At 35.0% G+C, this 13,406-nt stretch overlaps 1 protein-coding gene across 1 annotated transcript in view; it reads left to right on the top strand.

Annotated features, from left to right (window-relative positions):
* Positions 1-201: 201 nt before the first annotated feature.
* The window catches only part of PRKX (protein kinase, X-linked), a 29,675-nt gene continuing 16,470 nt past the window's right edge, over positions 202-13,406 (top strand). The window contains exons 1-4 of the mRNA XM_009281365.2: positions 202-256; positions 1,473-1,641; positions 5,954-6,217; positions 13,229-13,348. Coding sequence (XP_009279640.2) covers positions 202-256; positions 1,473-1,641; positions 5,954-6,217; positions 13,229-13,348 — 608 coding nt within the window. The remainder of the gene's footprint in view (positions 257-1,472; positions 1,642-5,953; positions 6,218-13,228; positions 13,349-13,406) is intronic.

Genomic DNA, 13,406 nt, shown 5'->3' with positions numbered 1-13,406 from the left:
TTCCTAGGGTATGTGCAAAGAAGGGGATGATTGTGAGCTTAAGTATAAGATTCTGATTTTTTTGGAAGGTGTTTCTCAACAAGGGAGTGACCTTTTACGAGTTAGGCAGTTGGTTTGAATGCCAGGTGTCCTTTATAGTGGCACATATTTCTGTCAGAATAGGATTAAAAATATCTGGTGTACTGTTCTAATGGAACCTACATGGCATTGTTTAATGAGCGAAAAAACAATGAGCAACCACCCAATGAGCCGAAATGTTTGTTCATCTTCAAATATATAACACTGTGCTGCAGTACAAGTAGCAGTGTGGTTAAATGTGCTAGTTTTAACTTTCATTTCAGACTAAAAGAAATACTCGATTCAGTTATATATAATCCTCTTGAGTGTAATGCACTTAAAAGGAACTTTAATGACTACTGTATTGAATAGAGGAATGCATAATACTTTATTTAAAAGACAATATGTTTTTATTTTCCTTTTTATATTTTTAAGAGTGAATTGAAAAAGGAATACATTAACTACCAAAAAAGGGTGCCTGAAATCTGTTGTTTCCATGTAATATAACGATGCAGCACTATAAGCAGATTTTTTTTTTTTATTTGTTTTTAGAAGGGTCAGCAACTCTTAAGTATTTTTTCCCATCACTCCCTTTATCCTACTGACTCACTTCACCTCTCTGTGCACTTTTAAGGGAATAATCTCCTCACCTGAATAATTGCAGACAGCTGTTTTCAGTCACTGAACCTTGGTAGATGAATATTTTTTAATTTTTTTGTTGTTGTCATCATTTTTGTATATGCTGTACTCTTTGTGTATTGAGTTCCTACATTATAAACCCTGGCTGATTTTTAGCTATACGTTTTAATAAATAATATATGGAAAGTTAAGTAGTTTTTTGTGTTGAGGAATTATTAAATCCATTACAACTGAACATTACATTCTTGGTCAGTGACGATTTTTTTTTTTCTTTTATGCCACACACTGTGCATACAATAAGCTGAATGCTACTTTTGAGTTTGTCCCATCCCTCCCCACCTGATCTAAATTAAAACTGATCTCTGAAATTTAAAAGACTGTTTCCCCCCCCCCTTCTGCACCTGAGAACATTTTGCTTGTTTCATTTATATTGGTTACATTTGAATCTTAGATATTACATACTTTTTTTTTTATACATCTCCCTTACCTTTTCTCAGGACCACTTATCTTCTTTGCGAGAAATGCTTCCCATATCTATCAAAAGAGCGGCAGTATCACAATACGGTTATTTTCATTAAATCATTATCACTAAAAATTGAGAAATCCCAAGAAAAAAAATTGTGTGAAACCAGGTAAAAAATGTAATACCGATATATTGATGAGGGGAAAAAACCCAAGCAAACAGGAATTGAGTTCCTATAGGTTTTAATTTAGTAAATTATCTTTGCTTTTTTGCTTTTTTACAATAAGTTGATGTTTCTTCTTTGACTTTTCAGGCACGGGTACCTTTGGGCGTGTTCATCTGGTGAAGGAAAAAATGGCCAAACGTTACTTTGCACTGAAAGTCATGAGCATTCCTGATGTCATTCGACTGAAGCAAGAGCAACATGTGCACAATGAGAAGTCAGTCTTGAAAGAGGTCAACCACCCCTTTTTGATCAGATTGTAAGTTGTTGTATTTTTTTAATTCATTTAACTCATATGTAAAGTGCAGTTAAAGTGTTCCAGAGTCTCATTGCAAGTTCCTATGTACTTAGTCAGTACCAAGCATTTAATTTCTATTATGTAATCTAGACTAAAATAGAATTCAGACTAAAATATTTATAACAGAAGAATCAAGAATTTAAAATCAAGAGGCATAATTTAAACATTTTAAGCAATAATTTATTACAAGCTTTACTCTGTCTCTTATTTTCATACTGCAGAAGAGAAATTTTCTTAAGTGAGGGGAAAATACTAATGAAGAAATGTTAGGATTGGCTCATCAAAATTACTTCTAGAATGACTCTTGATGTTAGAATGGCGAGAAAGGAAGTATTTCTACATATGTATTTCCTGTAGATATCTAGATACAGATATAATTAGATTTAAGTATCTGGTTTTTGAAAACTTTTAACTTCGCGTCTACAAACTTTATTTTTAAAGAGTTTAAATGACTGCAGCACTTCTTGGGCTTTGTTGTTCCCATATTTGAGGTGAAGTGATGGAACCTGTGGGGAAACATGATTTAAACACAGTTCATGAAAAATAATTTTTTTAGTGGAATTGTGATGATTCTAATGATCCTTTTATTAAGGAGAGAAGGTGTCATACTTTTCTGTTCACAGCACCACAGCGCATTTTGTGTATCTGAGTCCTTATTTATTAATGGGATAACTAAACCTCTGGGTAATTGCACAGTTAATTTCCATTTATATTTTCTCGTGCATGGATACAGGGCCATTGACCAAGATTTGTTTTGCATTTACCTGTCTTAATCAGTTTTACATAAAATTAGACAAAATTAGCCTTAGTTAATCTCTAGCTGTAGGGAGTGCAGCCTCCTCTTAGGGCTAAGAAAGTATCAGAGGGAAAAGAAGAGGCAAAAGCATGGTAGTCATCTGAAAGTTGGAAAGAGCCCTGCAGGAGGAGGCTTTTTCCCTGGTGTGCTGTTGCTTTTTGCAGCATCATGATGCTATTAGTTTCCAGCCAGTGTTCAGATATCCTGTGTGTTGGCCTAGTATCAGTAAGATGAGTTCTAGGGTATGTGGAGTTTGAGTTGCATGCGGGAAAGCAAGATGGAGAGGCTGAGTACGTCTGGTTAGACTGGTTAAAATATGGGCGGAACAGGGGGAACAGGGTTTTATATGTATATCTATGTACATACATAAATTCTTTAAAAAAAACCCACAAAAACCAAACCAACATATCAAAACCAACCAACCAACCAAACACAAAAAAACCCAGTACATCTGTGCTTCTAGAACAGTGCAGCAAGTGTGGAAATAGAGAAACTTGGGTGAGAAGTCAGAGGCGGGGATGTGAGGGTTCACATCCATACAGAAGTGATCAAAAATCCAAACTGATAAGTTTTCTTGGATTTCATTCATGCCTTATTTCCAAAATGTCAGATTTTAAAGTTGCCAAAAGAAGGACACAATTCAAATGGAAGTTCACTTGTGTGCAAGGCAAACATTCTTCATGGCTTCTAGCTCTCTGCCTTTTCTGTTGACATGTTCAATGAGATACTGCATCAGCTATGCTCGTGTAATTGTGCATGTACTGCCTTTGTCCCTTGGCAAAGGAGACTCAAAGCAACCTAGCTGAAATGAGGTAGTTAAATTTTAAGTCGTGTTAATATTTGTGTGCTTTAGGTTAAACAAGCATTCATGTACAGTTATCACTGACTGTATGACAAATAAAACTTTCTGCAGCTTTTTGTGTGGCTGACAGCTTTTTTTTTCAGCTGCCTCCTCCCCTGCCTAATACATGTTTTTCTCCATGAATTCTTTGACTATAACTGATCAGCAAAAAGGGGAAAAAATTTCTATATAGTTCTGCTTAAATGCCTTTGAACCGTGTTATCTACGTGGTCTGTTTTTTATATTTTCTATTAGCATCACCACCTTAAACATGGATAATATCTTCCTCTGGTTGCAAAACAAGGAATATGTGCCAGTGCAGCAAAATACAGTATTTTTTAGCACTTTATGATGGAGAATTTAAAAGTAATGCTGCACGTAATTTATTTCTGGTGTTCATCCTTCCTATATATTCCTGTATATAAAAACTTTTATGTAAGATTTTTTTTTTCCTTTTCCTGTTACTTTTGAGAAATGCTCTTCTTGTGTGTAGGGAGGTCCTGCGTCAGTTTTTTCTGTAGATACTGAAGTTATTTATTTACTTATTTTTTAAATTGTTTTTTGGAAATGTTTGTTTGGTGCTCTTGCAACAACTGGTCACTGGAGACTCCTAGGCAATCTTTAGTGACATGTTTGAGTGATGTATCATAACACTGTGCGTGCAGCAGTTCATATTGTGATATAATTTTGACATGTATCTTTGATTTTTTTTTTCCAAGAGAACAAGAATTAATAAAAATCAACAGTCTTACAGTCTAATAAGCTAAAATAGGTTATTTGTATGTAAGAGTTCACAATGGCATCCGAAGTTTATGTAATGAAGCTGAATTTTAAAATTACCTGACACCATGCATATTATTATAATCACAGCTTCTGTGATATTTTCCTTTTGTGTATTAAAATACCATTTAAAGCAATTTGTACTGCAAATATTAAAGTTCTTTATTTTGCTATTTTTCATGTATACCAAATAATTTATCCATTTTTCTGTGGACAGACAATCCTTTAAGAGTCAGTTCTTGAAGAAATTCATTCCAGTAAAAATACTGTGTTTTAATGGTCTAGGTCTTCCATTTTTTTTCTCTGTATTCTATGTCAGATTTTGTTCTTCCTCTCCCCTGTACGTGTTTTTTTAAATATGTGGTTTGCTTCGTTTTGCCCATTCCTGTTCCTCTTTCTTTGTTTATTGCAGGTGCAACTTTGCCTAACTCCTTAAAATACATCTCAAGAGTGTTTTTACATAGTTAATAAAGATACTATGAACATCATCAATAGCCAATTAATGATGTTGATGACTTTGTGATAGGGAAGTAGTGCCATAAAAGCAAAAGGCAAACCTGGGCTTTGCTTTCTTCATCACTTTGAAGGAATGGAGGAGCTGTTGCTGATGTCTGATAATCTGTCTCGTTTTCTTGGTTGCCCTTAGTGCCGGTATCAAGAAAGAAAATCCTACTGAGCAAAAGTCACTCGTGGGTTTGGGAGCTCAGTTTGCTCTGCTTATCTTTCTTGAGACTTTATGCCTTGATTAGGAATCAGGTAATGAAGGAGAGAGAAAAAAAAAAAAAGATATTTGATCTTTCATTCTTGTGATACTGCAGAAGCAGTTACTAGAAGCTAAAGTAACTTCTATTCTTGTATCATTAAAGTAGCAGGGATACAGTGTTCTTTATCTGTTATCATTGTAATAGGGATAGCTGTTTGTTTTAAAATGGTAGAATATTCTTCAAGACGTTACCAGATACTTATTTTCTTCTTAACTGTTGAGTTAGGTTTGGGGGTGTGGTATGTGAGTTGTTTAATGTGGGTAGAAAGAAAAACAGCTTAGTTTTGGGGAATGTGGAAGAGAAGATTCCTGTATTCTGTAGTGAAGCATTTGAAAGCCACATGGAATGATTTTCTTTTCCTTAGCTGCTCTTTACTGCACTCAAGTAATGAATGTACCACAATAATAGTTCTTAAATTAAAGGCAGCAGTCTGAGGAATGGAAGGTACTTATCATTAGGTTAATTCTGAAGTACAGAAATGAATCTTGTTTTGCTGTCACTTTTGTTTTTCTATTGCTTTTGTTAAAGATATCGTAGAAGAGCAAGCATTGTGATCTGATGCCTATCTAGTAACTGGTCACTTTAGTTGGGGTTGTATATTCTGGGGAGGAAGGGATAGGAGAGGGGAAGGAGAACTCTCTGGTGTTCTGTTTTTGAACATATTGTCATAAACATCTTTACAAAAGCAGATTCTGCTCACCTCCCATCACTTTGGCAATACTTGGTTAAATAAAATGTAAGGTGTGTAACAATTGTCTGGTCTTAGCAGACTGGCAGTATATTAAGTCAGTTTTTAGGTGCTTAGCAGAGCCCTATTTTGTAGAATGCAACGGAGTCAATCAGATTTTCTTTCTTAGCATGTGCTGTGCGCATCCTGTGAACTATCTGTTTTACTTTACAGGTCAAGTCAGCTACTTGAACATCTGTTACATAATCCTGCTAGATTCTTGGTGTTTTAATATTTGCAGAATAGGAACCATAAATTAATTATGCGCATAGTTGGGGCAACAGAGATAATTTTATAGAAATTTACATCTAAAGCAAATCAGAGAGATAATTTGTTTATTCAATAAAATAATATTTTTATTACAGATTTTGGACCAACCATGATGAACGTTTTTTATACATGTTAATGGAATATGTGCCAGGAGGAGAACTTTTTAGTTACCTGCGCAACATGGGGCGTTTCAACAACAGCACAGGACTGTTTTACTCAACAGAAATTATTTGTGCAATAGAATACCTGCACTCCAAAGAAATAGTTTACAGAGACTTAAAACCTGAAAATATATTACTAGACAAAGAAGGACATATCAAGCTTACTGATTTTGGATTTGCTAAAAAGCTGGTGGATAGGTAAGTGGGGTTTTGTTATGGTTTAACATGCAAAATGTAATTACAGTTGGAAGAAAAAAAGTTTGATTTCAGAGCTCAGGATTTCACCTAATATTCTGTGTGGTTCACACATGTCAAATCCCTTCATATGAAGGAGATGACCGTCTTAAAATGGCTGTATGGAAACCAATATTACACCTTAGGTATAACTAGGAGCAATATCACAGATAAGCTACCATAGAAAAATATTTTATACGAGTAGGCTTGTGTATTTAAGTTGTCAGAAGTCATCTTGTAAAAAGGGAGTTCAATGAAGTAAAATGAGCGAATACTGAGATGTGTACATCAATACGTTAAATGGGACATTAATCTTCCATACAAGTTAAATTGCTAAATGTTTTGTAACTGTTGTTTCCCTCTGCTTTCCTTTTAGAGAGATTTTTTTAAATGTAGGAATAACATTTTAAAACTGGATATTGTGTTTTCAGTAGCCTGTTGCTAAAATTAAATGGAAAAATCTAGACAGAAACAATAAGGCCAGCTTTAGCAGAAGTATTTATTTAACTGTAACTTCTACAATGCTGTCAGCCTTATGTCTGTTTTACTAGCATATGTAAACTTTTTGATAATGCAGAGGTTTTTTTCCCAGTGATTTCTCTGTTCCCTCTGTTTGAACTACCCTTCCAAGATTATAATACATGTTCTTAAAAGGAAGGAAGAGCAGTCACTGGGATTGAAAATAAGGGAGGAAAAAACTAGCCTGTCATATTAGAAAAGCGGTGTTACAACGTTTGATATTATGCCCTAGGGTGACCTCTTGAGGGAGACCATATCTGATTGTTCTAGTTGAGGCAGCCTAGTAAGCGAGTTAGGCGTTACATAGGTGCTCATCCTCTTCACTCCTCTGTTTTACCTGTTTGATGCTGCTTTTGCAACAGTTCGGGGGGGCGGGGGCAGAATTCTACAAGATCAATTTGAAATGAAGGTGGGTCTGAGGGATCTACTCTTAATGGATCCCTTATGAAGTAAAAGTCAGATGGGACAGATCGAGTCATGTTATGGAGGTCATAAAGGTTGCTTCCCTGTGGGTTACATGCTCTCAGTGCTGGGTTGCCTTGGCACAGAAGAATGGTAGGCAACTAATAAGTATGCTGGTTCTAGTCACCCTCAAGGTCTAAAAGTCTGTTTTAAAACCATAGTGGTTTAATATCACTATGTTTTGATTGAATTCAGTTTCCACTGGGCAAGCAGATAGGTCTACAAATGTTGGCTTTTTTTTTTTTTTAATATTTTGTTTTTAAATCAAAGTAACTTTTTGCAGGAAGAGGTAAGGCTACTTCCATGTAAAAGAAGTAGGACAATCTCTTTTATAAGACATTTTCATACAAATTCTTACAGCACCCTTTTTACATGTAGATACTGCCACTTAGTGGTTATTCTTAATTTGGATTTCTGTGGGTTTCAGGCACAACAGAAGTAACCCTTCATTAAATAAGGTGATAGTTCACATCAAAGTATATTTTTCAATCTGGAAGATGAATCTATAAGAGTAAATTTGTTCAAATACATTGTAGGACATCAAAACAAGTTATCACTACTTTTTTTTAGTTGGGTTTGGGTTTTTTTTTTGCATCCTCTCTTGCTGGGGGTGGGGAGAGGTACGGGGGGGCGTGAAGTTGATCAATTTGTGTTGAACTGAATCATAGAACACTACAGTAGTTTTATATTAGTACCTGCTATACCTATAAATGTACAAGTAATATAAAATGCAGAACACGAAGTTGGAAGGAGCGAGGAGTTAGAGCACAGTAGTTACCTATGCAAGTCTGCTTCCGCCCCCACCTCTTCCCCCCCAACTATATAGTATTCACCCTACTAGCTGTAGTCATTTTCACAACACTGTTTTTGTCACTATAAAAATACACAGCTGTCAGCAATTTATCTACTAATGCACTCCAGTAGGTTATTTTGTCTCATAGACTGTTTGACCTAACGTATAGGAGATGTGTTGTCATTTTTATGCATGGCAAACAGCTATACACATGAACCTTACATGTATGTATGTGTATATTTGTATACATGTGTACATATATATATAGTGTGCATATGAATTGTGAAAATAAAACACAAAGTATATATGTTTTTCAAACAGCTGTGAGGAAGCATGCCACTTAGGACCAACAACTGTTTTCCTAGAAAAACATGACATGTAAAAGAAAACATGGTCTGCAGAAGACCTTCAATACAAGTACACATTTCTTGATACGTATTATTTCCTATGAATGATTCTGTAGTTGCTTAATTGAGCTTTTTCTGTAAGCATTTTCCTTTCTTCCCACTATCATGTGTGAAAGGGTGAAGTGTTCACCATGTCCATCTACAATTAAGTTGCTCTTCAGAGAGAGTGGCTGGCTTGTAGCTCACATCCCCGCTGTGGGAAGCAGCCTGCACATTTACCTTCTTACTAGTAAATTTTCTGAAGGGCTAGACTCTAATATTTTTTTCTAGAGAAAGATGAAAGGGAGGAAGTTTTTCTTGTCTCCTTCTGTTCCTTATTGATATGTCCTTCTGTTTATCCTTGCTCTTCCCTTTTTGGTCATAGTGTACTTTTAAAAATTCTACATTTTTCTCCGAAACAGTGTCTCTGCCTCAGCTGCTGTTTATTTCTTCTCTTTTCCACCTTGGTGTTCCTTAACTGAAGACTTAATAACCTTTTCAGTTTCTTGTAAGTACATTCACATAAAATAGATGTGCCACTACTTTAAAAAAAGGGGCAGTGTCAAGAAAAAAGGAGGGGCAGGGGGACTGGAATAAATGATTGTTACCTGAAGGATGTAGAAAGGATTTGCTTGGAATTTTATAGCCATTACATTTTTAGACCTTTCTTTTTCTGGGAAGCATTATACCACTTTTCAGGTATAATATATCCATTAAACATGTTTCTGATCTTTCTTACTGTTTTTCTTTTTGGTTGTTGTCTTTGGGGTTTATTTTTCCCCTCTTGTATTCTTTCAGAGAAACTGAAACAGAAGTTCATAGAATTTTGTATTTTTTATGTGCAGATTTCACTCAATTTTATGAAAGTTTTAAGTAAACTTAATACGTTTTTTTTTTTTTTTTAAGGGGAATGTTACTCACTGTTAATTTCAGTTTGCTCAGTTTAAATTCCTAAAAAACCCCAAACAAACAAACACAAAAAAACCCCAAAAAACAAAAACCCTTAAAGATTTTGGGGCTACTTCTGCACTGTTGCTTAAACTGGATGTCTCTTATGACTGTTCTGCAGAGTGGACTTGAAGAGAAGGAAAAAAACCAAAACAAGACATAGAAAACCTTGTTTGTAAAGTGTATTGTGTGTCACTGTAGAAACAAGAATGTCTTGCAGAACAAACTTTTGTGGGCTGGAAACAAAGTAATCTCCATTGAGTATAATTGTGGAGAAACTTCGAGAAGAGAACACCAAAAAGGATGTTGTTGTTAATCTCTGGCTTGTACGTGAGAAGCTTGTCAGGGACTACAGAGATGGATGCTGAATAGTGTAGAATGCTAAAATATGTTAACCATCGAGACTTAACTTCTTCAAATAATACTGTTAACAAATCCCACAAATACTATTTTATAGCTTATCTTTGTGACCAGAGTAGGTTTTGTTTCATTTTCATGTTTTTAAATTACATGTTCAACCTTATCAATTATTGCTTACCTGTGTTTCAGCTTTTATCTTGAAAACCCAGAGCAGTGGAATTTTTGTAGCAGTTTGAACGAAACAGTCTATTCTTATTTTTCTGCTTTGTAATTTATCTTCAAAAGGATAATCTGGAGTTTCAGATGAATATGCAACAGTCACGAAATAGCAATGATAAAAAAAATACTTAAGACAATTTGATCTTTTTATAGAATTTACTTGATGCGTTTTCCAAAATATTAAATAGTTTGCTTCATGACCAACAAAAGAGGAAATACAAGGCATGATTGTATGGCACAAATACACAGCTTGACAAAGAATTTGAGCTTCCTCCAAGTTTTTATGTAGTTAGTAAACATAAATTTCTTGATTGAAATTAAGAGAAGTAGATGACCTGCTGGTGTTCATAAATTTTATTTTCTAGTGCAACTAGGGGACTTCAAGTTATGTTGGCCTTTCCTTAATTTGTGGTTTTCCTTTTGCTTGAATAAAAAAGATCTTGTTATTAACCTGTAAGGTAATTGAGGGTCATTTTAGTTAAATTGTGTCCTGGTTTCAGCTGGGATAGAGTTAATTTTCTTCCTAGTAGCTGGTACAGTGCTGTGTTTTGGATTTAGCATGAGAATAATGTTGATAACACACTGATGTCTCAGTTGTTGCTAAGCAGTGCTTATACTAAGTTAAGGACTTTTCAGCTTTTTGGCCAGGGGGCGGCAATTGCTGCTCGGGAACTGGCTGGGCATCAGGCAGTGGGTGGTGAGCGGTTGCATCACCTCATGGGTTTTTTTCCCCCTGGGTTCTTCCCCCCGCATTGTTTTACTTTTCATTACAATTTTATTATTATTTATTATTATTTTATTTCAAGTATTGAACTGTTCTTATCTCAACCCACAAGTTTTCTTTTGCGCTTCCGATTCTCTCCCCTATCCCACCGGGAGGGTGAGTGAGCGGCTGGGTGGTGCTTAGTTGCCAACTGGGGTTAAACCATGACACATTATCACGCAAATTATGTGGGTCCTGGAAGTCATGGTCAAGTGTTAAATTGATTTTTTTTTTTCTTTGTATCCTAAATGACCTCAATAAGGGATGAAACCCCTGCGTCTTTGCTGAATTTGTGCATTCATAGTGTTGGCAATTTGGGGGGAAGAAAGGATGACGGTTGTGCAGCATTGTCCTGCAAACTGGCTTGTCCATTAAAATGAATGTGCCTGCCCTGTCTGCTTTATTTGTGCATCCCTTCTTTCCAAATATACTAAAACTGGTAGCTGCTTCGTTTGCAGACTGACTAAATCAGTATGAATAAAAATTCATACGATGGATTGTAATACAGCTTTTTAATTTTGGGGGAGGGGAGACTATTTTGTTTTAAAAGACAACAAAGCTTTGTTGTTTTTCTTAATTACCTAGTCCTGATCTAGGCAACTGCTAGATGGCAGTAGTGTGTAAAGCAGTGCTGTAGGTAAGAATTTTCTTGAGTATGCTTGATTTGGAAAATGAGAGTTTGTATTTTCTAGCAAATAAAAATTATGCCACCCTTTTATGATGAAGATGTATTCTTTACACTAATGAACGTAGTTTCAAGAACCATGGAGCACTTGGGTGTGTAGTATGTCTAATGCATTCTCATAGTTTAGCTGGAGTAATTTAGCTTTTGTCATATAAAATCAGGCCTAAAGAAATTCAATTCTGTGTATCATAAATCTTCATTTAAAGTCTTGACTGTCTGTAGAGCTCCTCTTCCTTGGTCTTAAGTATTTTTATGAATCAAGTCTAAGGCTAAAAAAACCCAACCAAACAAAAGGCAAAAAAAGAAAAAAAACACCCAAAAGCTCTGTTTAAAATAATTCTGCAATCTCAGAAAAGTGTATTATTTAATCTTTAAAAAGAAATAAAATAAAAGTACGTACCATAGGTGCATCTTGAATATCCATTTATGGTTAGGAAAAAGAAGGTTTGTTAAGTTTAGCAGAACAGTAGTAGGAAAAACTAGAAGTTGAAAGAGGTGTGTATTACTTCTAAAAGTGATTGCTGTTCATCTTAATGCATTTGTTCAGGACCATGTTACCAGTTTGATTCATGCCTTGGAGAAGATTCTTCCTGCACTCACAAATAAAACAATTAGAGTTTCTTTTGCTGCAAGTTAGAAATTGTGTGCAGCGAGCATTAATTTTGTGACTATATTCTTTGTCATTTCTTACTAGAACTCTTCTTAAAATGCAGTATAATTTTTTTTTTTGTTATTATTCTCTGCTGTTATTTCATCCTGTCTTGAATTGATGAGCACTTTTTCAAAGCTTCCTCTTCTGACTTGCTATCAGGGAAGTGTAATTTATTCAGAATGAAAGCATGTTTTTTTTCTCTTGCATGTATTTAAATATAAGTCAAGGTAGTGAAGCCAAGCAAATTCTGCATGGGTATTTTTACAAAGAAGATTTCACATTTCTGAAAGAAATTGTTTCAGAATATTGTGCTTCAAATTGTAATTTGGTCTTTGTAAACTTTAACTGCTTAGCTTCAGTTCATTTCATGAATTTATAGAACTTGAAATACACATTTCAGTTAGGTAGCAATATAACACTTTTATATCCTGAGCTTATATTAAGAAAGATATGACTAAAAATGACATTAAAATATATCAAAAATAGTATTACTTACATATCTCACACTTGCTTAACTACACCTTGTAAGTATTTCAAATAATTATAAACACAAAATGTTTGCCTTTTAATGGATATTGGGGGAGTGATGATAGGTTACATTTCAATACTCTTCAGAAAACATTACTTGGATTGTAAAAGGAATCTTACTTATGTCTGCAGCTATTTACTGATTTAAACTACTACTTTTTTACCTCCCCCTCTTCCCTTTGTTTTTTCTAAACAATTTTTCCTTTTGCTGGAAAATGCCAATAAGCTTGCCTTTTGCTGGGCCTGTCAAGTAGTCCATGAACTCACAGGGTCTGCAGCTTACAGGATGAAAACCACTGTTAACAATTTCAAAGCAACGTATAGCCTAATGGATAGAGTTACCACACCAGCAGTTGGGAAACACGGTGCATAGATGTTTCCCACAGCCAAGAAGTTTCTTAATTTCCATATATCTCTGTTACAGGAGAATTGGAGAGCATCATCAAAGCAGACTTTTTAGATCTTGTAGAGGTCTTTCTTTTTACTTTTGTTCCTATATACAATAAATACATAGGCATATGTTGGGTACTTCCTATCTGTGCGTTTAGTTTTTCTATTACTGTTACTTCAGTTTCACTTCAGTCTGGTTTTGTTGTTTGTTTTGTATTTTGTTTTTTTTTGTTTTGTTTTGGTTTGTTTTTTTTCTTCTTTTCCTCCCAGGACATGGACGCTCTGTGGCACTCCTGAGTACCTTGCACCAGAAGTTATACAAAGCAAAGGCCATGGAAGAGCTGTGGATTGGTGGGCCCTGGGAATTCTTATATTTGAGATGTTGTCAGGGTAAGTGATAATGATTACTATATGACAGCAATATTATATATATAAAATTATATATACA

The sequence above is a fragment of the Aptenodytes forsteri genome, unplaced genomic scaffold (assembly GCF_000699145.1).
Source record: "Aptenodytes forsteri isolate BGI_AS27 unplaced genomic scaffold, ASM69914v1 Scaffold212, whole genome shotgun sequence".
Lineage (NCBI taxonomy): Eukaryota > Metazoa > Chordata > Aves > Sphenisciformes > Spheniscidae > Aptenodytes > Aptenodytes forsteri.
Note: the sequence above shows the minus strand (reverse complement) of the source record. Positions and strands in the feature narration are given on the sequence as shown.